The sequence below is a fragment of the Rhinolophus sinicus genome, linkage group LG01, assembly GCF_036562045.2.
Source record: "Rhinolophus sinicus isolate RSC01 linkage group LG01, ASM3656204v1, whole genome shotgun sequence".
NCBI lineage: Eukaryota > Metazoa > Chordata > Mammalia > Chiroptera > Rhinolophidae > Rhinolophus > Rhinolophus sinicus.
In genome coordinates this window covers 5,123,915-5,147,435 of record NC_133751.1, presented here as the reverse complement: position 1 = coordinate 5,147,435, position 23,521 = coordinate 5,123,915, and the positions used below count along the sequence as shown (strand labels likewise).

Below are 23,521 nucleotides of genomic sequence, written 5' to 3'. Positions count from 1 at the left end.
ATAAAGCATGTGAATCTTGGCAATGACAGACCACATGGATTTGACTGTCGTCACAGTATCACATCAATAATTGACGCTGCCTTTGCACCTGTGCTTCCAATGGTATTTATTTAACTTCCCGCCATAACAATTCAGTAGGGCCTATGGTTGAATGTTGGAGTATTTTGGTATTGGCTTTTGAGCACATTGAAAATTAGAAAGCAGAACAGGCCAGACTCTGTGACAGCTGCTAGAAGGCCAGTGAAGAGGTGCCTGTGGTTGTGTCAAGCCCACTTGAATCGCTTGGGCACTGGCTAGGCTAGCCCTAAACACAGGTGATGTGGATGAGGCTGCATGAAAACGACTGGGTGGTGGCTGTCACGTGCTATGCCTTGCCTAGCATGACTGAACTTGACCTCTAACTTGTAATGTCTTCTAGCTCTTCGGTGGTGTGACCCCTGGAGAGGAGAGGGAGTTCCCTGAGACCAGAAGGATGACGGGTGGTGGGTCACGTGGCAGTGGAGGCTTGTGTCCTTGTCTCGTGTGTGTTCCAGTGATGGGAGGGTGGGCAGAGTCAGCATGGTTGGGGCCTGGGGACTAAACCTCACGGCCACAGGAGCACTGGCCAAGGTCCCAGGAAGGCATGTGCCCAGAGGGCGTGGGTGTTTTGAAAAGAGGAGGCATTAGCCTTCTAAACATCACATGGGCTTGGGCAAGGAACACGTAAGTGATGAAAAGGAAGGACCAGAGACCCTTCCCCACATGTTCTTGTCTGTGGAAGGCCCTCCATTTGTCCTCCATCCCCCAAACACACCTGAGATGGAATTTCTTGTCTACTTTAGTGGGTGGGTGGGAGAGGAGAGCCAGTTTGCTTCAGGAAAGTATATATACCACTTGGTATTTGAGTGGTAGAGAACAAATTCCTACTACATACATTATGCATACTTGTATAACTATGAAGCTTATAGAAAACTGAAATAGGGTTTAATCTCTAATGGTTTTATACTTCATTATCCTAACCTACACATAACAAGAATGATAAAACTTACAACTTCTATCCCATTTCACACAATTAAGGCAAATTTAGCTGAATGATTAGACCACTCTTAGGCTACTTAATTTTTAAACCACAGAGCTAAAACACATCCTCAAATTAAGTTAATTCACCAAAAGCATGTACATGTAAGTCCATAGCAACACTTCACTCGGCTTAGAATGCAGCGTGCTCACTGCGCTCACATTTTACAGGCCCCGGCTCCCTCCTTCCGAGTCCCCCACCCCACCCCTCGTTTTGAAAGCACTCCTGTAATCCTAGCGCACTTCTCTGCCCATGCGGTTTCCTTCCTCATCCTCCCAGGCCTCATCAAGTCCCCTGTCCTGGTCGGTTTCCTCTTTGGTTTCACTGTCCTGTTCCATTCCTGCACTCTTCACGCCCTCAGTCTGGTTCGGCTCCGTGTTCTCACTTGTTGCTGGCTCTGCCCTCCACCAGGTTCGTTCTCTCTCTCTCTCTCTCTCTCTCTCTCTCTCCCTCCCTCCCTCCCTCCCTCCCTCCCTCCCTCCCTCCCTCCCCCTCTCCCTCTCTCCCTCTCTCCCTCTTCCAGGTCTACACTGTATTTCACCTTAATAGATAGTGACCCACTTCCTCCAAGGACCAGGGTAAGAAGAAGGTCAAAGAAAGGGCCTTTTCCCTTCCTGTTCTCCACAGTTCCCACGCCTGTCTGTCAGAGAGGGTATCTCAGCACTAAGTTAGGTCTTCCACCTCCTCCACCTACACCAACTAAAGGCAGCAGGGCAAAAGGTTGTCCCAGCAATTGAAGACACTAAACCAACTTCTCTTCTGGTATCCCAATTTTTTGAATGACAATCACACGTTTTGGCATTGTGTTGACAAAACACATCAAAGAAGGATATATAATTGAAAGAATTCTGAAAGTACATTTTTCTACAAAAGAAGGAAATGACCAATATTTGACAATCAAATTGTCGAAATAAATTGCTTGATGTTTACATTGATTTAATCTCTAATACTTGACTAAAATAAAAATCCTATCCAATTGAAATCCTGTTGATACATCTAAAAATCCCCAAGGAAATGACATCCACAGCCTTTTGAACCATCTCTGTTTCAAAAGATTATCTTTGCCGATATGCCTCACCAGACTTGGAGACCATCTTCTTGGGGTGTTGAGACAGGAATTTACATTTCATTGATGATCCAAACCATGATTCCTCAGCTGGGATGAAAGGCAAGAAGCCCATGAGATCCGAGCATTGTGGTACTCTGTAACAAGGCCACCTGTTAACTAAAAAATGGAACTCACCTCACTAGTAGGCTCCAGCAGGTGAAGCCATGTAAGACGGCTAGGCTTTACATTTTAAGCCTAACTTTCGTTATTTTGTAATGATTCTCAATGTCTCTATTTCCTAACCCCTTCTAGAAAATTTCACTTATAGTACACATTTATGAGAAGGAAAAATAATAAAACTGAATATTGACCTTTTCAAATATTCTTGTGTGCTAAATAATAAAGTCACTGTAACTAGAAATTTGGTCTTGGGTGGGAAATTTTGTTTCTTACCTTTAGGTTGGGAGATTTGATGAACATTGCATTTTTTCTTCTCCTTTTTTTCTTTCACCACAGGTTTCTCTAAATAACTTCTATTAACAGCTGTTTCTGAACACTCGGAAACAAAGTCTTCTGAATAATCATAGTGAGAATTGAAACTCCCACAGGAACACTGAGATTGGCTGTAATCGACACTCCTATCGGAAGCATTACTGTTCCTTGGAAAATCAGCTGTGCTCAGGCTGCTCCTATAGTCTGCTGATGTCCTGTGGTTTTCTAAGGCCACGCTGGGGAAATACTCATCTACACAGGTTTCTGTTGTATCAGCCAAAGACATAGTAAACCTAACAGAAGAAAAGTCACTTTAGATTGATAGCTATTGACTTTAAAACAAACCTGTGCTTTATTATATGTAACTACACATCGATAATTAAGAACATGAAACAACACATTCTTTTGCAGTATTTTTCTGGAAAGATTTCAGTTTGGTTTTCGTATTTTTCTCTACATAAAATATAAGTCTCCTGAGACCATACTTTGGTGAGATTATATTCACAGGTAACATAAGATAAAGTTCAGAGTAGATAACAACCATGACAACAATTTATGAATTAGTGCATTCCACTCTTATTCGATAAGGATAGCTGTTTGTTGGGATTTTTGGCCTTGGTCAGAACTGAAGAAATGACCATACTTGCTAAGTCTGGATGACTGGTTTGAAGCGCAACGCTCAGAAAACTCAGACATATCTGTGGAGAGGTACACACTTTTATTTATTAATGATCAAACCACATACTTTTTAGATCAAACATATAGAATAGAATTAATCTACTTGATTCATGATTATAAGGTTTTTTAACTTTAATTCAGGAAATTTGCAATTTTCTATGCTTTATTTAGACTACTGTAACATGCTTTCCCTGATTATATACTACTTGATGACAGAAGAAGCAATTCACAAAAACAGGCTGATTTGCATAAGAAAATCATCCAGTGGTTGGAACCTTTTTGAAGAAAAGCTACGAAATGGAAAATTTACATTTGTTTAGTAAATAATTGCTATATTTCCAGCTACACGGAAACCAAACTTTTATGAATAGTGGATTTGGAAAAATCAAAACTAAGTTTTTTTAGTTACTACCGTGTTTCCCTGAAAATAAGACCTAGCTAGACAATCAGCTCTAATGCGTTTTTTGGAGCAAAAATTAATATAAGACCCAGTCTTATTTGACTATAATATAAGACTGGGTATAATATAACATAATATAATACCGGGTCTCGTATAATATAGGACCGGGTCTTATATTAATTATTGCTCCAAAAAACGCATTAGCGCTGATTGTCCAAGTACATCTTATTTTCGGGGAAACAGGGTATATAGTTACCTATTCAATGCGAAAAATCAAAATCTTACTTGGAAACTAAACAATAGTAAATTAGACTTCAAAGAAATATGTTTGGCCAGCCTGGTGGCTCAGGCGGTTAGAGCTCCATGCGCCTAACTCCGAAGGCTGCCGGTTCGATTCCCACATGGGCCAGTGGGCTCTCAACTACAAGGATGCCGGTTCAACTCACTCCTCAAGTTCCACAAGGGATGGTGGGCTCCGCCACCTGCAACTAAGATTGAACACGGCACCTTGAGCTGAGCTTCCACTGAGCTCCCGGATGGCTCAGTTGGTTGGAGCGTGTCCTCTCAACCACAAGGTTGCCAGTTCGACTCCCGCAAGGGATGGTGGGCTGCGCCCCCTGCAATTAGAAAACGGCAACTGGACCTGGAGCTGAGCTGTGCCCTCCACAACTAAGACTGAAAGGACAACAACTTGAAGTTGAACGGCGCCCTCCACAACTAAGATCGAAAGGACAACAACTTGACTGGGAAAAAGGCCTGGAAGTACACACTGTTCCCCAATAAAGTCCTGTTCCCCTTCCCCAATAAAATCTTTTTTTTTTTTTTAAAAGAAATAAGTTTAAAAGCTAAAAACAAAAATGGAATTTGATGGTGTGATCCTAGTATCTAATCAGGGGCACATGATACCACACAGTTGTAAAGTCCGTGTAATCAAAGGGCACGACTGAAAAACTAAGACTTATAGAGAGTCACACTTTTAAAATTTAGGGTGGATTTAATTCAAATTAAGTACAACTTGCAGTAATTTAAACAGAGTAGTTCTTCATTAATAGGTCACAAATATTTTAGAGAATAGGAAATCAAACACAAGAAGGACCTCAAATGTATACACTCAATAAAACTAACTTCCGTTACAAACCAGATGGCTCTATATTTCTATAATGCTACTGTATTAAGGCACAATAATGCCACTGGAATCTCTGTCATATCTGCCTACTTCAATGGCAGTTTGAAACAAAGGAATCCATCTCTTGGGGTCTCTAAAAGGATTGTTGTTTTCATCGAATACTCTCAATTCTTCTGTTTTATCAAGAAAGCAAAGAGAAATTAACGGCTATCAGGTCTTTCCTGACACCACTCTCTCTACTGAGAGGTTTTTTTTTTCCCCTCTAAGTAAGTTTCTGCCACTTTCTGTACCTGCCTGACTCTCTAGCCTTCTCCTCTTCTGAAGAAATACACAATGCAGTTCATAATCTCCCTACTGCAGGAATCTTAGCCCAAATCATCGTCTTAGTAGTATCAGCATTGTATTTAATATTTAAATAGTACTTTTACTTCCTACAAACTGTGTTCTCAACATCTAATCCCAGCCACATAAAGGGGACAGGCTCAGACAGGTTATGTGATTGTCCATGTTTTCTAGCTTCAAGGTCAGGACTTTTTTCATTAAGCATCATAACTGCAAACAACATACAGGTAGTAACATTACATAATCCTAAGTAAAGAACTGATCTTCCTAGACTCATTCTGCCATGTAGCAACGGGCAGAAGCACAGGCAAAAACCCTTAGTTTTGATCCTTTGCATCTGGATTAAGAGACTCAGATGCTGATGCAAGAGACCCCGAAGGACCAAAAATGTTCCGCTGCAGCCCTCAGAGCCTCACCTGTCCTTGTCCCTGAGAGCTGCCCCTCCTCACCTCTTCTTGCTCATGACCTTAGCCCCTAATTTCCTCCCCACCCATCTTGATAAATCCAAATTGCATGAACAGTGGTTCTTAGTCCACAGGATAATTTGCTTCTTAACCAGCTGTTCCTGACACAAGCTAAACGTTGGCTGACCTCTCCTGTAAAAAGTCCCTCCTACCCCACCTCAGAACACATCTTTGAGAAATCTCCTCATGCTGCCTTGCAGGATTAAGGCTTAATTCGAGAGTGTTTTTCATGTTAGTCACAAATTGTTCAACTACTACAGTCATGGGAGTGCGACAGAGTGACAATTTACAGGCTGACCGATTTGAGTTTGAACTTGGGTCTGTCACTTACTCACTTCAGTGACCTTGGCCACTTGTGAAATGTGAATAAGACCACAGATTTCACCGGGTTATTATAGGGGGAAATGAGACTGTAAAAGGCCTGTCACTGTTCCTGTCGCATAGTAAGTAATCAACAAACGGTAGTTTCCCCTCTTGGAAGAGGAATTCTGGGACACACAGCAGGACTATCAAGGGCACTGCTGGTGTCTTCATGTAAGAGCTGCAACCCCAAGAGTCAGTCTATTTCCACGTCAACTGTTTCACCCGGAACAACCGCTTGACTAATTGCATTAGCCTGAAAACTCCCTGGGGACTGTCCTGTGCTGGCTGTAACCTCAGGCCTAACACAGTGCTGCCACACGACCTGTTTGTAAATGCTTGTGCATGACCTCCACCACCATCTATTGTATACCAAGCACAGAGTTAGGACTTTACATATGTTAGCTTATTTAATTGTGACAACAGTCCCGAGAAACAGCTATTATTAACCCTATTTTACAGATGAGTAAATTAAGGCTCAGAAAGGTTAAGTAACTTGTCCAAGGTCACAAGTGGTGAGTGGGAGAACTGAGTTTTAAGTCAGGCCTGTCTGCCTTTATAGTTCTTTTCACTATACCATACTGCTTGAGCCCAAATGAACACAATTTGACCCCAGTCATTCATCACAGTGACATTAAGATGTTAAGTTTTGTCAACACTTGTGATAAGCCTACGGGAACTACTTGCTGTTCAGCTTTTCATCATTTTACCTGTACTCGAGAGTTAAAAAATACTAGTCTATGTGGAAAATGACTACTTAGCCCTTAACCTTTCAGATGAATCATAACTCACTGTGATGGCGTGATAGACGGTGAGATGAAGACCAGATTAGAACACAGTGGCATTCTCCCCCATTTGTCAGTTAGAACACTGAGGCTTGAGGACGCGGCTGTGCCCCAGCTACAATATTTTTTAAGAGTCTCTCTGAATCACAAGCTCACAGAGGGCTAAGAGGAGCTGTGATCACCCATGCGTGACACAGTACAGAAATTAGTCATCTGGTTTCTTAGTTAGTAAACACTGATATGTGCTTATTTGTCATCCTTACATCTTCTTTGATGAAATAGATGTTAAATCTCTTGTCCATTTTTTAAACTGTTTTCTTATTGTTCAGTTTTCAGAGCTCTTGTATATTCTGGACGTAAGTCCTTTTTTAGATATGCTTGCAAATATTTTCTCTCAGTCTGTGCCTTGTGTTTTCATTTGCTTAAGAGTGTCTGCAGGCGTTTTAAATTTTGATGAAGTGCAATTATCAATTTGTTCTTTTTCAATGATCCTTTTGGTGTCACACCTAAGAAATTTTGTATAAGCTATAGTGACAAAGGTTTTCTCCTTATTTCCTTCTAGCAGTGTTATAGTTTTAAGTTTACTTTGATCCATTTCAAGTTAATTATTATGGATCAAAGTTCTATTTTTTTTGGTATAAGGACATCATTGTTCCAGTATCATTTCTTGAAAAGACCATTTTTTGCCCACTGAATGGCCTTTGCACCTTTGTGAAAACTCAGATGTCCACAAGTGGCTCTATTTCTGGGTTCCCTATTCTGTTCCAGTGCTCTATTCCTCAATCTTTACACCAATACCACACTTTTTGGTTACTGCAGGTTTATAATTGATCTGGAAATGAGGTGGTGTTAGTCCTCCAGGTCTGTTCTTCCTTTTCAGAGTTGTTTAAGCTATTTTAGGTCCTTGGAGTTTCCACAGGAATTTGAGCATCAGCTTGTCAATTCCTACGAAAAAGCCTAATGGGATGATGGTTGGGATTGTGTTGAATCTATTGATAAATGCATGGAGAACTGACACCCTGACAAAACTGAGTCTTTCCATCCACAGATAAGACACCCCTGCCATTTATTAGGTCTCCTTTAATTTCTGTCAGCAATGTTTTGTAGTTTTCAGTACACAAAGCTCTAACATCTTTTGTTAGGGTCATCCCTAGGTATTTCATCTTTTTGCATGGTAACTGGTATTGTGTTGCTATTATAAGTGCTATTATCTTTCAATTTCCAATTGTTTGCTGCTAGTGTATAGAAATACAATTGGTATTTGCATATTGACCTTGGATCCGGCAACCTTGCTGAATTCACTTATTAACTCCAGTAACTTTTTTGTAGATCCCATCAGACTTTCTGCATAGATGATCATGCCATCTGTAAATAATATGGACCTTTTCTAACATTGACCTTTTTGACTCTCCAGTACAATGTCGAACAGAAGTGGTGGTGAAGGTGGAGTCCTTGTTTTGTCTTGGATCTTGGGAAGAAATCATCCAGTTTTTCACCATTAAGTCTGATGCTATCTGTAGGTATTTCCTTTGTCAGACTGTGAAGTTCCCTTCTATTCATTATTTATCTAGGGAGGTAAGGCAAATCTTGGGGCAAAAGTGGGAGCAGAGAAGAGGGAGAGAGAAAAAGAGAGAGAGAGAGAGAGAAAAGGAAGAAGACAGAATGAGAGGAAATGAGGGCAGTCCATTTGGGGCTTCTGCTGAAGGCCCAGGGACCATCTACCTGGAAAGCCGTTGCCCCCCTCCAGGCCGAGGCGGGGACATGCCCCTTGTATGACACTACACGCTAGAACACAGAAACAAGGCTTCAATTGCCCAAACAGCCCTATTCCTGAATCTTTCCGTAAGAACCACTTTGAGCTCCCACGGACTCAGTCTGCACCGTGTGATTTTCGGAGGGGGGTCCAGCACTACCTAGAAAGGTGAAGGGCTCCTTGTTGGCCATCAAGGGCAGCAGCAGCACCCTCACTGTTGATGCTGGGTGCCAAGAATCACCTGACTGTAGACATCCATTCAGCCAGGAACCAGTAGGTGACTCCTCCACATACAGTCACTTCTTCCCAGAGAGCACTGGTGCACTCTAGTGATGGAGTGGAGGGCGGGGGCTAGCGTATAAGTCCCGCTGGCTTTCCCTTCCTGAGGCTGTCTGTGGGATGTACTCTCAGTGTGGTAGGTGGCTTCTGAGATGCCCCCCTGACCCCACTTCCCAATGTTCATACGCTGTGTGATCCCCTCCACTTTAGTGTGACTCGGATGTCACTTCCAAGATGAGGTGACTAAAAGACTCTGGCTTCTGTCACCCTCTCTTTCTCTCCCTTGCTCAAACTGGTGGAAGCCAGCTGCCATGTTGTAGGCCGACCCACGGAGGGGCACGCGTGGCAGGAACTGAGGCCTCAGACCAACAGCCTGTGAGGAACGGAATCCTACACCCACCGCCAGAGTGAGCGTGGGGCTTAGACCTTCTCTGGGTGAGTCCTGAGATGACGGCAGCCTTGAGAGACATTTCGAGCCACAGGACCCAGGTGTGACCAGACTCCTGACCCCTCAGGATAATCAATGTTGTTGTTTTTCCAGTGAGTAAACTGTCAATTTGGAAACTGGAAAGAGACTTAAAGAAAACTGTGAATCTACCAGAGGAGGTTACAAAGTCAATAATGACCTCGCAGAAAACTGGAAGAGCAGGATATTATGCTAAACGACTTCTTTTATTTAGGTTAATAGATACTTTCTAGAATATTTATCTACCTGGTTTTTAAAAATCTATATAATGCCATATTTTCTGTATCTCTAATCCATTAATTTTAATAAAATCATGGTCTTATCAAAATACTGTTTTGGAGTGGTGGCCAATCACACTATTGTTTTCAGCTGTTACTTTTGAGGTAATTTGTTGCACAGGCATAGATAACTAATACACTCAGACGTATCTTATCAGGGTAGTTCAATTTCCAAAACAATTACCTGAAGTTAACATAAGTTATACCCATCAAAGAGACCAAACATTCCTAGAATTCTGGAATTCCCAGGACCCCAGAACTGTTCTAAACTTTCTACCCGGATGACCTGAATATGGGTCTGTCTGGATTCCCCTGAGACTGCAAGTTCCACACTTTTTCATGAAGCTGAGCCTGAGAGCCATCATCAGCAATGAAACACCAAGTTCGAATATGGGCTATGACTACAGTCGGCAGTGAGATGCACCCTGCATACGTGTACATAACAAGCAGCTGTCTGAATAATCAGTCTGGTAAATACCAGCCTTCTCATTGATCAGGTAGTAATTGATTGGTGACTAGTGCCAGCCCTGTAATTACACTTATAAGTTGATTCTGTTGTTTTGGAGTGTCTTCATATTAACATAAATAAGCCACACCTCACCACTGTTATTAATAAAACATGTCTGCAGGCTCCACATACACGGATTTCTGATGATGTGGTGCATTATTGAAAAATCCAGGTCTTTGGCCAAATGCCTCATGTTCTTAATTAATTAATTAATTAATTAATTAATTAAAATGTTCAATCAAAGAACATTTAGTGTCTGCTGGGCACGGGGGTTATGGAGAAGGCAAACTTCTGCCTTCAAGCATGTGAAAATAAAGTTAGTAATCATGTAATTAATGCTTACTAGAATTAGCGCACTAGGTTTTGATACGTGAAATTCATGGTAATGTACAGTTCAGATTTTGGCAGCATTTATGTTCTGCATGGTGTTTACAGTACAGTGATGCCTGTTTTATTGCACTTGAGGCATAATTTCACTGTCTCTGTCATCGTGGGTAGGGCTTATTGTAGTTTTTTTGCCATTATGATTCAGGAATACAGCTCACAATTAAAAACACTGCTCTAAATGGAAAATTGTGATCCAGTTTTTCTGGAATGTGCCATGGTGAAAAGGTGTGGCTGCCTACAAGAACAATATATTTGTATATCATGTTCATTTGATTACAGAATTAGAAATAAGAATGTTCAAGAAATACATCTGCATCATTCAGAATACTACACTCAGTTGACTTCACCCTGCTCTGGCAGCAGGGCAGACAAAAAGTAAGCATAGGCTAAAATGTTTTAAAATGAATGAATGCATACCTGCTATTCTTTATTACACTTTCTCAAGATGTATGAAGGTCAGCAGTATGTTCTGAGCGGAGGGTTCTTCACACTGTAGTAGTACTTAGGCGGTTTCTAGGGTAAAGTTTTTTGACACGTTTTGGTCTCTTTTTAAGCAAAGAATATATTTCAAAAGACCTAAGATGATAGTGCAAAAAGAAAATGTTAAGATCTCACAATAAATATTTATATAAGAAGTTAGAAGTTTTGAACCAGTATTAATTTACATATATATCATTTGCATATGCATTGCGGTGTATTTCACACTCTGAGGCTTCTTCTCTGTCAGCGTGAGCTGACTATTGGCCGTTGAGAGGGAAATTCTTGGTTGTGGTTATAAAACAGTCCTGCTGAAATAAGATTTAAAGGGGCCATAATAGAGCAGCGCTTTACAAAGTGTTGGGGGCAGAAACTAAGCTGGTCTAAGTCACTTGCCTGTTCTTTCCAGTGCAAAGTTGAACATAAATAATGAAAGTTTTTGGATTATGTGTTACTTGACTGTAAATGACAGAAAATAACGAAAGGAAGAAAAGTACCAGGAAGCTGGTACTACTACTGGTGGGCACTGGGTCTTAAGCACTGATATTGATAGACTTAGTATCATTTGTATACTAAAATTTGTCCTTCTGGCTCAATAATTAGTCTCACAAATTATCAGATTCTTGATTATTACTACAATCAGAAAATCCTAATTCTTAAAGGTGAATGTTCTGTAGTGAAGTTATAATCAATTCATAAGGATGATTTAGTTTTCAAATGGTTAGAACTATGTTTCCCAACCCAAATTATTTTGTGGGTAGGTAACTGTATTTTTTTATATTATTTAATAATTTATTAGAAATTTTCTATTATAGTTGACATTCAATATTATATTAGTTTCAGGTGTACAGCATAGTGCTTAGACAATTACATTACTTAAGTGATCCCCCCAATAAGTCTAGTACCCACCTGACACCATACAGTTATTACAATATTATTGACCATGTTGTACTTTACATCCCTGTGACTATTTTGTCCATTTGTACTTTTTATTCCCTTCACGTTTTCACCAAGCCCCCAACCCACCTCCCATCTGGCAACCATCACTTTGTTCTCTGTATCTGAGTCTGTTTCTATTTTTTGTTTTGCTTATTTTCTTTCGATTCCACATATAAATGAGATCACATTGTATTTGTCTTTCTCTGTGTGACATATTTCACTTAGCATAAGACCTTCTAGGTCCATTCATGTTGTCACAAATGATAAGATTTCGTTCGTTTTTATGGCCTAGTGATATTCCATTGTATACATGTACCACTTCTTCTCTATTTGATCGTCTATTAATGGACCCTTAGGTTGCTTCCATATCTTGGCTATTGTACATAATGCTGCAGCAAACATAGGAGTGCATATATCTTTTGGAGTTAAGTGTTTTGGATTTCTTCGGATAAATACCCAGGAGTGGAATTGCTGGGTCTAAGGTAGTTCTATTTTTAATTTTTTGAGGAACCTCCATACTGTTTTCCATTGTGGCTGTACCAATTTGCAATCCCACCAACAGTGCACAAGGGTTCCTTTTTCTCCACATCCTCGCCAACATTTGTTTGATTTATTGATGACAACCACTGTGATAGGTGTAAGGTGATATCTTATTGTGGCTTTAATTTGCATTTCTCTGATGTTTAGTGAATTTGAGCATCTTTTCATATGTCTATTGACCATCTGTATGTCCTTTCTGGAGAAATGTTTAGTCAGGTCCCCTGCCCATTTTTAATCTTTTTTTTGGTGTTAAGTTGTATGAGTTCTATATATATTTTGAATATTAACCCCTTATTGGATGTATCATTGGTGAATATCTTCTTCTATTCAGTAGGTTGTCTTTTCGTTTTGTTGATGGTTTGCTGTGCACAAACTTTTTAGTTTGATGTAGTCCCATTTGTTTATTTTTTCTTTGGCTTCCCTTGCCCGGGGAGACATTTCAAAAAAAAAAAAAAAAATTACTAAGAGCAAAGTCAATGAATTCATTGCCTATATTTTTTTCTAGTTTTATGGTTTCAGGTCTTCCATTTAAATCTTTAATCCATTTTGAGTTAATTCTTGTATATAGTGTAAGAAAATGGTCTAGTTTCATTTTTTTTTTTGCATGTATCTATCCAGTTTTCCCAACACCATATATTGAAGAGTCTGTTTTTCCCTCATTTTATATTCTTGCCTTTGTCATATATTAATTGACAATATAGAGGTGGGTTTATGAGTATTTCTGGGCTCTCCATTCTGTTTCATTGATCTGTGTTTGTTTTTATGCCAGTACCATGCTGTTTTGATTGCTATAAACTTATAGTATAGTTTGATATGAGGTAGCATAATACCTCCAACTTTCTTCTTCCTTTTCAAGATTCCTGTCACTATTTGGGGTCTTTTGTGGTTCAATATAAATTGTATGATGATTTGTTCCAATTCTATGAAAACGCCATTGGTGTTTTGATAGGGATTGCATTGAATCTGTAGATTGCTTTGGGTAGTGTGAACGTTTTAACTATGTTAATTATTCCTATCCATGAGCATGGTATATGCTTCCACTTATTTGTATCTTCTTCAGTTTCTTCAATGTCTTACAGTTTTCTGAGTACAGATCTTTTACCTCCTTGGTTAAATTTATTCCTAGGTATTTTTATTTTATTTTATTTTTGGATGCAATTGTAAATGGGATTGTTTTCTTAATTTCTCTTTCTGATAGTTCATTATTGGTGTGTAAAAATGCAACCAATTTCTGAATATTCATTTTGTATCCTGCTACTTTACTGAATTCATTTATCAGTTCTAACAGTTCTTTGGTGGAATCTTTAGGGTTCTCTATATATAGTATTATGTCATCTACAAATAGTGACAGTTTTACTTCTTCCTTTCCAATTTGGATGCCTTTTATTTCTTTTTCTTGTCTGATTGCTGTGGCTAGGATTTCCTAGGTAACTGTATTCTTAACCAGCTTTATGTTAAACAATAGCTTGACATACAATTTTTCCCTCATTCTCAACACTACCTATTCCATTTCCCACTTAACTTTTCCCCCTTAACACATACCATTATCTAACATAGTACATGTTTTACTTATTTAGCTCATTTGTTGCCTGACTTCCCCCACTAAATCGTATGCTTCATGATGGCAGTATTCTTGACTGTTTTGTCTACTGCTGTATCCCCAGTGCCTAGAAGAGTTCCTAGGAAATAATAAGTGTCCAATAAATATTGAGTAAAAAACTTAATGTTCAAGGTTGCTCGATCTTACTTTAGTTTCTGTCTCCATATCTATTACTTCTGACAAACTTCTCACTGCTGCTGACCCAACTCAAAATGTTCTAAATGAATGCTTTCCTAACATGATAAAGAAATATATATCTCAAACTAAGAGCTAACCTCACATGCTTAATAATGAAACATTAATATATATTGCTGAAAAGATTAAGATAAGGATGCCTACTATCATTTCTGTTAATAGTTTTCTGGGGGTACTAGCCAATGAAAATAGACATGAGAAAGAAATAAGAGGTATAAATATTGGAAAGAAAAGGCAAATTATTTATAATATGCAGATGACATAACTGCTTACTTAGAAAACCCTACATGACACTATAAAGAGAAAGCAATAAAACTATAGGTTACTAAATTGATATAAAAATCAATCCTTTCTATATCCAAATTAAAATGACTTAGAAAATAGATGAAAATATCCTGTTTACAATATTGCCCCCCAAACTGAAGACATCTAGTATAAGTTTATACATATAATGTAAAGAAAACTTTAAAACTACTAAAAGAAAAGAAGATTTATGTAAGTTAAAAGGCATATTGTGTTGTTATATAAGAGGGACCAAGATGATAAAGATGTAAATACTCCCTAATTTAATCTATATAATTAAAATATTGCTAACATAATGCTAATAATATATATTTTTTTTAATTTGACAAATTGATACCAAATTCATTCATACATAAAAATCAATATGGGAGAACACAAAGTATTTTGATAAAGAATGATGACCAAGGACTACCTCTATCAGATACTGAGATATGAAGCTGGTCATCAACACATCCTGACACTAGTGCTTGAATAGACAGAGCAATATAATGAAATAAAGAGTTCAGAAACAGAAACACATACATATGGAAACCTGGTGTAAGATAAAGGTGGAGAAAAGTGACATTCAATAAATGATGGGGTCGGGTGGGCAATTGGTTCAAAATCTGTCTGGAACTCAGAACAAGAGTGAATCCTTATTGCATTCCTCACAGTAAAATAAATACTAGATGAATTAAAAGTGTAAATGTTAAAAACAAATCTTAAAAGAAAACATGAAGTGTGGCAAGAAATAAAGCCCAGGAACCACAAAGGAAATATTTAGTAAAATGGTTGCAAAAAAATTTAAAACTTCTGTATAACAGAAAAAAATCATCAAGTCAAAAGGGACATCAGAAACTGAGAAAACTTTTTAATACATATGAAAAGAGCTAATTTCCTCAATTTACAAAGAATTCTTATAATAAGCCATTAGTAAAATGGGCAAAGGACATGAACACATCACAGTACAAGCACATTACAGAAACATGGACAACCAAGATATATATATAAAATAATGTTCAAACTTGCTCTTAGTTAATGAAATGCACATTAAAACAATTAAGATTCCAGTTTCATCTATCAGAATGACAAAAATTAAGGAATTGGATGAAACTGCATAGTTGTTGGAAAAAAGAGAAGAAGGAAGTGCATCTCTGCAGGTGTGGATGGATATGTAAAGATCTCCCTGTCATGTTCATTTTCTAATCAGTGTCTGCATGTAGCTCATTATCTGCCATAATAAAAGGAGTTATACTCTCATTTTTAAGATTTACGACTGCGTTTGGTACTGTGGTAGGCTAATTACCACCCTGCAAGGATGTCCACATCCGAATCCCCAGACTCTTTGAATCCCCAGACTCTGTGAACATAATCTGTTACAAGCATGTAGCAAAAGGGACTTTGCAGAGTATGATCGCCTGACGGATTCTGAGGAGAGGAGATTATCCTGAGTTATCCTGGATTATCCACCTGGGCCTGAGGTAATCACACAGGCCTTTATAAAAGGGAGACAGGAGGCATCAGAAGATGGCACCGTGATGAGGGAAGCAGAGTCAGACAGAGATGCTTTGCTGCTGGCTGTGAAGATGGAGGAAGGACCCCTTCCGGGTCGCAGGCCAAATACAGGCTTTTCTGTACATCAGCAAGGGCAAGGGCCTGGATTCTCCCCTGAAGCCTCCAGAAGAAACCAGTCCTGACATCATCTTAATTTTTAGCCCATGAGACTCATTTCAGACGTCTGGCCTCCAGAACTGGAAGACAATAAATTTATCTTGTTTTAAGCTCCTGAGTTTGTGGTAACTTTTTACAGCTGCCCTAGGAATCTAATACAGGTTATACTGAAAAACAGAATGAATCAAAATGAGATTAAAAGCAGGCTATTAAAATGTAAATGAAAATATTATAAATTTCAAGAAGTCCAAGAAGAGGGTAAGTTCAAATGCTTTGGGGAAGTAACTTTATGCTCCCAGAAACCGTCTTGCTTTACCTCTTCTGGACTATATCCAGGAAGGTGACTGACTGACCCTGGGAACGTGTGGGATTGTCTGCTCTGGTGAAAGCAGCAGGAGCACACAGCAGACTCTCTCATCTGCATTCAGGATGGAGATTTAGGAGAAAACAAGAAGGCTGGCTTTTGAGCAGAGGCTGGGTGGAGGCATGTCTGGAGGCTGAGAAAGCATGGAGGGGAGAGCAAGGGGTTGGTGACAAAAGCTGACAGGTAGCTGGCAAGGTCAGGAATTAATTGCACAGGCAAATAAGTTAATTGAAGAAAAAGTAAATATATTTAGAATCATGAGAGCCAAATTTCTTACTGCCTGAAAGGGTTTTACTTACATACAAATGGAGAAGGCTAGAAAGAACTCTGAGGTGTTGGCTTAGAATAGGAAATACTGGGTTAATGTATATCTCTATACCTATGAAGAATATAGAAGTGTATAGATACAGGTATATAGTTATAGAATCGTGTGTATGTGTATGTGTGTCTGTTTTTCCTATCTCTGCTCTCTGAGAGGTTCTAGAAGCAATGACACACCAGTAACAATGAGCAGACTGAGGAAACTCCCCGCTTAAAGGAGTCAGGGTGCCTTGGAGAAATGGATGATTCCAGGCCTGGGGCAGGCAACAAGATAATGCTGGTATGTGTCAAAGGACCCAGAAGCCAACTTGAAGTTTGCACTGGTTAAATCTACGACATTTGAGCACCAAAATACATGAGGATATATAGTAAGATGACAACCTATTAAATGAACTAGGAATCCATGAATCCACACTGACATAAATGAATAAATAAATGAGAAAGGAAGAGAATAATAACTAATAAATGTACAAGGAATGGCAGAAGTAGATAATGACTATCTGACAACTATCGTGGAGGTTGCTGTCAAGGGATGCTAAAGGCCAGTGAATGCAAGTTTGATAAGGAACAGGATTTGGCACAATACTAACCATATACAAAGGGGGAGATGGTGACCTTGCAGAGAAACCTAGGAGACACCACCCTGACCAGGTCATCAGTGTTCATCACCAGTGATGGGACAGGGGGACCTCAGGTACCTCCTTGTAACTGACAAGAACCTAGAGTCATTCCGTGGCCTTCCTGCCAGGAGGTCGGCCTGAATCGGGTCATGAGGAAATAGCGTGCAGGACCCAACCTGAGGGTGTGTCTTCCTCCAGAACGGAAGGCCTGAATTCTTTATACAAACTTTGACGCAAAGTGAAGCAGGATGTTAAATGAATAGAAAAGCTCTTCCCTGAGCTTATACAAATAGTATCACATAGGTAAGACGACCACCTGTCTTAGGGCTTTCAGGAACACTATTTCAAACATGTATCCATTTTTAAGATTATGTGTCTCAACTTTTTTGCCTCAGAAAGTGGGTCACTGATATTGGAGAGGGAAGGTTAAGAATTAACGCTGAGTAAGAAGAGAGGGAGGATGTTACAGAAGAGAAAACGCTTGCGTGGCAACACATCCGACTTGTAGTGACAGCTCTGCCCATTCAACTGTTTGTCCTCAACTGTTTAATGTGTGACGTTAGCCGATTGTTTTCCATGACTTCTAAAGTCCAGTCTAGCATGAAAATCCACAAATTAAATATGCCTACATACGTGAGAAATCCCCAGCTTTATTTGATAATATGGAAATGTGCCATATTCAAAGTCTAGATGGTTATGTAGGTTTTGGCCATTTAACAATATTATGTATTTTATTTATTTTTGACAAAATGCTTGAATTTACTACCAGACTGAGCATCCCAAAGAAATGCCTTCAGGATCAGAAGCTGTGCCTACTTCCAGCAAGTGGGGGCAAATGCAGTGTACTGCCCCACATTAAAGGAAAATTTAACCTTGCGTTCTAGGGCTAAATTTATACAAGTGTAAACTTTTAGCGCCTCCTCCTGGCCACTGCCACATTTCTTTTTAGTTTTCAGTGTTCCCTAATCACTTCTACTAGAATTTTCATTCTTTCTATTTTAATAAAACTGTACTGAAATACCCCCCATTTGATAGCTCTCACGCATTAGAATGTTCATTTCATTCATTTTTTTCAACACACATTTGGGTGCTTACCATGTGCCAGGATCTGAGGGAGGTGTGGGGGAATATGATGAACACAAACAGAAATGTTTGTTTTTGTGGCGATTCTATGTCGGGAATAAAATAATCACAATAATGACTGTTGTAAGTGTTGTAAAGGAAAGAGATACAAGTCTCTGAGGACATATGACAGCGAAATTTGGCCTAGTGACCTGGGAAGTAAGTGTTCCTATGGAAGCACCATCTGAATTGAGATATGAAGCGTTGGTGGGAACTAAGTAGGCAGAGGAATGGGGGTAGGAAGGAAGAACACTGCGGACCGACAGAGAAGCCGGTGCCAAGGCCTGGTGGGTAGAAGAAGCCGGTGTGCTGGGGCCCAGCCACAAGGGCCGGAGGGTCCAGATGGTTTCCAGACGTAGGTGGGGGTGAGCACCCACAGCATCACCAGATGGCATTATGATTTGAATCATCAATCCATGAGCAGTGGGAAGCTAGCAGTAAGCAAAACAGGGAGGCTGGGGAAGGCATGGCATGATCAGCTCTGCCTTCTGAAGAGCTGACTCTGGCTGCCGTGTAGGGAACAGCACAGAGAAAAGTAAGACAGTAGAGCACTGCAGAAGGCTGGAAGGAGGAAGGCGGTAGCTTGAACTAAGGTACCAGTGACGATGGAGAGACGTGAAAGATGTACAGGAAACAACAACGCTGGGGCTTGGTGGTCCACTGGTGCTGGGGTGAGGGAGGAGGTCAAGGAGGAATCCCAGTTTCCAGTGGTACAGGTCGCAGTTGGGTGGGGTGGTGGGAGACTGTTCGGTCCTGTTTGTGTTGGGTTGGAGGTATCTGAGAGGTCTGATGCGGCAATGCCATTCAGCTCGCTGGACATCAGGGTCTAGCTTAGAAAACAAGGCGAGGCTGGACAGACGAAGGTGGGGATCAAGAGCATATAGATGGGGGGGCATGTATTTGTGCCCAATGTCAGTGAGATGGAACAGCTGATTGTATAAGTGAGAGAAGGGGCGTCGACAGTGACAGGATAGGGTTTTTGACAAGCGGGAGGGGAATGAGATCAAAGCACAGGGCAGGGTGGACTGGGCAGGAGGAAGAAAGGGAAGATGCGGACAATGTAGGTAAGGCCTGCAGATCTGGTAGCTGGAGGAGAGGAGGGTCCCATCACCTCTATGCAGTGACAGCATGAGGGGCAGCTGGGAGATGAAGTTTGAGTGCAGTAGAGGTTGACAATGTGCTACATCCCACAGACCCTCTGCCAGTTGCAGTAATTCTACCATGTCACTTTGGTCAACTGGGGTTTCACTTGATGGAAAAAGAACAAATGGGAGCTGGGAGATTGGCAAGGGTACAGGTGTGTGGGGGCCACTGGCTCCCTGAGGACAGGGACCTGGTCATAGCCAGCACTGCATCACTCTGTGACTGACAGGCTAGTCTCGGTGCCGGGTACTTACTATCGCAATGATCAGCAGAGGGACGAGCATTTGTCTCCATTTCAATTTGCCTCTTTTGGTGCTTCTCTAAAAAACCAAACAAGAAAGAGCAGGGAACAAACACAGCCTAAATTCCTACATGACTTCTTTTTCTCACTGGGAAGAAGTCTATGGATTATGTTTGATTCTTCCGTAAGTCAGTTTTAAAGCTTTTTGTCATAGTTCTATCCAGGGACACTGTCATGTACATCAGAAAGCTAAAGGACAATTTTCAGCTTGTTAATAGTCAGGTGCTTGTGTAGCTTTGTCTACCTGGTTTAAAATTTGCATTTCTCAAACCGGGTATGCACTAAAAATATTGTACTTTATAAAATTCATGTCCATTTTTTCCCACTAAGCTGATTCACTCGAAGTAACAGAGGAAGGGGAAAGAGCTTAAGACTGTTTGTGCTCAGGCAGGGAGGGCACCAGGAGGGAGACCAATTAGGAGGCTACTGAAATAACCCAGGAACCAGATGATTGATGGTGGAACAGGGTGGTGTTAGTGGGGGCTGGGCGAAACGGTAGGTTTGTGCATCTATTCTGGGTACAATTTGAAGGATGTGTTGACAGACTGAATGCCCGGAGGAAGAAAAACAGGAGTCAAGGAGGACACCAAGGCCTGGACAACTGGGAGGACGGTTTCCAGTAACTGCAGTGGGTAAAAGTGTGGGAGGAGCAGGTTTGGGGTAAAGTCAGGAGCTGGTGTGGACCTGTAGTGTGGGAAATGCCTTAGACGTCTAAGTAGAGATGGGGGAAGGCAGTGAGAACACGCTTCCGAAGTACAAGGGAGGGTCAGGGCCGGAGGTATGTTCGGGGCTCACCGGCATTTAGATGGAGAGTGAGGGAGTATAGATAGGAAAAACATTCAAGGTTGTGTTCAGCAGTCAAAAACTGGACTGAAACAAGTTACCTGTTGGCACAAGTTTGGCAATGAAATGTGAAAGCACTAAAGGGAAATTGTGGACAAAAGGTTCCAAGGCCGAGCGGGTGAGGAACACATACAGAGCAGACATTTCAAAGCATGCAGATTTCCACGGGCTGGGGCTGGGGAAATGTCAGCGCTAAGGTTAGAAGGAAAACAAAACAAAGCAAAAGCACGTTGGTAGGTGCAAAATCGAAGGTATCAGACGCAGATATAAAACTATAGGCGAAAACCTACAAGGGGGGGAGGGGATGAAGTGGGTCCTCGTGTGACCGGGGTGACTGGCGGCTGCCCGAGGGCCTGGCCGGGTCCCCTGGCCATACCCGCGCCAGCTCGGAGCCTCCCGCTGCCTGAATGTCCCCCGAGGCCACTCAGCGTGCTGGCGGGTCCCCGGCGGAGCAGCGTGGGCTTGCGAGTGTGTCGCGCCGGCGAGTGTGTTGCGCCGAGTGTGTTGCGAGTGTGTCACTCTCGGACTAGGGGAGGGGCGCGCCGAGGGCGGCTCTTCACCAGGCCGCGCTTTGCAGGACGAAGGGGTCGGCCCACCCGGCTACCTTACCAACTACAGTGAGGGCGAGGCACCGAGGCCCGAGATGCGCAGGGGCTGAGTGATCGGGCGATACCCGAAGGCCCGGAAAGCTTGGCAGGAGGCTCCGGCTGGGGCCGGGCCGGGGCTTCGCGCTGCACAGGGCGGCGGCTGCTGCGGCGGGGCCGTTACCTGCTCCGCGCGGCTTCCGCAGCAGCGCAACCCCGCGGCCTCGGGACTCAGACGCGTCGCCCTGGAAACCTGCCCGCGGGGCCTCCTGGGACAGGAGGCCGGGCGGGAAGGGAGGAGCCAAGGGGCGGGGCTGCGACATCCTCGCGCTTGCGCACTCTGGGCCGCGTCTCGCGGGCCGGCGGCCGGGTGTCCTGGACCGTGAAGTAAATCCGGCCCCACGTTTCTCCGTGAGGGCGAAGTGGGCTGTGTCTATAGACGTCTGTAAGGAGGCCGCTGCTGTCCCTCCTCGGCTCCGGGCCGCCGGGGGGCGGACGAGCTGGCCCCGCGGCGTTCCCGTGGTCGCGAACGTCCCGCTGTCGCGTCCCGCGCTCGGTCGCTGTCGCCCACGCGCCGGCTGTTTTGAATCGGAGCCGACAGCGCGAGTCTCGTTCTCCGCCGGCGAGGGGCGCGGACCGAGCGCCGGGCGCTGCCTGTGGGGCGCTAGGCAGGCGGTGTAGACCCCCGGTTTCCCCAGAGGAAGTGGCCCTGGAGGGGAGTGGGCCCGGGGGGGGAGAGGACACCTGGTCCCCTGCTTGTGAGCCTCGCTTTCCTAAAGTTGGGTTTCTTTGGAGAGAGAACATTCGATCACAAAGCAACGCGGGTTTCGTGTAGAGAATTTAGACTGAACAGGAAAGTGCCAAGAAAAAGTACAACTCGCCCAGAGGATGGAATCGTAATTAATGAACGTGTATATTGTTGCTTCTTTCCCTCCTGTCCCTCCCGCCCGTCATGTCCCCTCCCTCCGTTGTATCGGTGCCTTGTGTCCTTGCAGATGCATCTTGGTCACCCTTGCCTGCTTCTTAGGGTAAATTCCTGCAGGAGAAATGGAAGGATCAACGGATTTCCCCACCCGGAGGCTTTCTGACGGTGGAGGAGAGAAGCTCGCCTTCCAGTCAGACGTCTCCAATCCTTGACCTAATCTTACTTCTTTTTAAAGTGCCCATTTTATTGTAAAAAATGGACATCTTTCATTTTATTCACTTCTTTGATTACTGGAACAATAGACAGTTTTTCATATTTTTAGTGACCATTTGTACTTACTTTGTGATTTGCCTTCTCTGGCCTTTTGCCTGCTTTTTTCACTTGGTGTTCATCTGTAAAAAAATGATTTAGAAGTTTTGATGTTCTGTGAAACGATCTGTGATGTGTGTTGCAAATAGTTGCTCCAGTTTGTCAATTACCTTTTAATTTTGTTTACATTGTATTTTGATGTTTGTGTAGAATTAAATTTGTCGTGGTTTCCCTTTGTGGTTTTTACATTGGTTTTTGTGTAATAGGGGCAGTGCTCATTTCCAAGCAGACTGTTTATTCCAGCGTCGTAGGGGTGGGTAGGGCAAGGCTTTCCCTTTACATCACCCCCTTTTAGCGTGTCCACCCTCAGTTTCGTGGGCTTTGTGTTTCTACAGCCTTCGGTAGTGACTTATCCTTGTCAAATGGATGGATGGTGGTTGTTTTTGTTGTTGGGGAGCATCGACTATCACCCTAGACATGATGTTTATGGAAGGATGGCTGGTTCGTGGCTGGTGGTCCTCCCAGGACAGTAACAAAATCAGCAGTTTATTGTGAAGGGACCATCCCAACCCTGGTTCTCAGGACGGGAGGAACCTGAAAGATGGAGGTTCCTCAGAACTTTCTTTCCCATCCGAATGGTCTCTCCCTCTCTCTTTTCCTAGCTCTCCCCAGACTAGAGCCTTTATTTCTGCCTTGAAAAGGGTGCTTCCTTCTCATATGGAAGGGAGAGAGGCCCTTGCGGTCCACAGTTGAAGAACTGCCTTTTGGTTGTTCTGGGGGTCACCTCGATCATGCTACATACTAAACATAATGCACCTTTTTCTCTGTATTAGCTTTCTAAGGCTACTGTAACAAATTACCG

At 42.2% G+C, this 23,521-nt stretch overlaps 1 protein-coding gene across 1 annotated transcript in view; it reads right to left on the bottom strand.

Moving 5' to 3' along the window:
- The window catches only part of LCA5L (lebercilin LCA5 like), a 40,644-nt gene extending 17,758 nt beyond the window's left edge, over positions 1-22,886 (bottom strand). The window contains exons 1-5 of the mRNA XM_074325282.1: positions 21,451-22,886; positions 19,952-20,017; positions 10,841-10,999; positions 2,559-2,890; positions 2,136-2,282 (exon numbers count right to left, since the gene is read on the bottom strand). Coding sequence (XP_074181383.1) covers positions 2,136-2,282; positions 2,559-2,883 — 472 coding nt within the window. The 5' untranslated portion in view covers positions 2,884-2,890; positions 10,841-10,999; positions 19,952-20,017; positions 21,451-22,886. The remainder of the gene's footprint in view (positions 1-2,135; positions 2,283-2,558; positions 2,891-10,840; positions 11,000-19,951; positions 20,018-21,450) is intronic.
- Between the last annotated feature and the right edge of the window lie 635 nt (positions 22,887-23,521).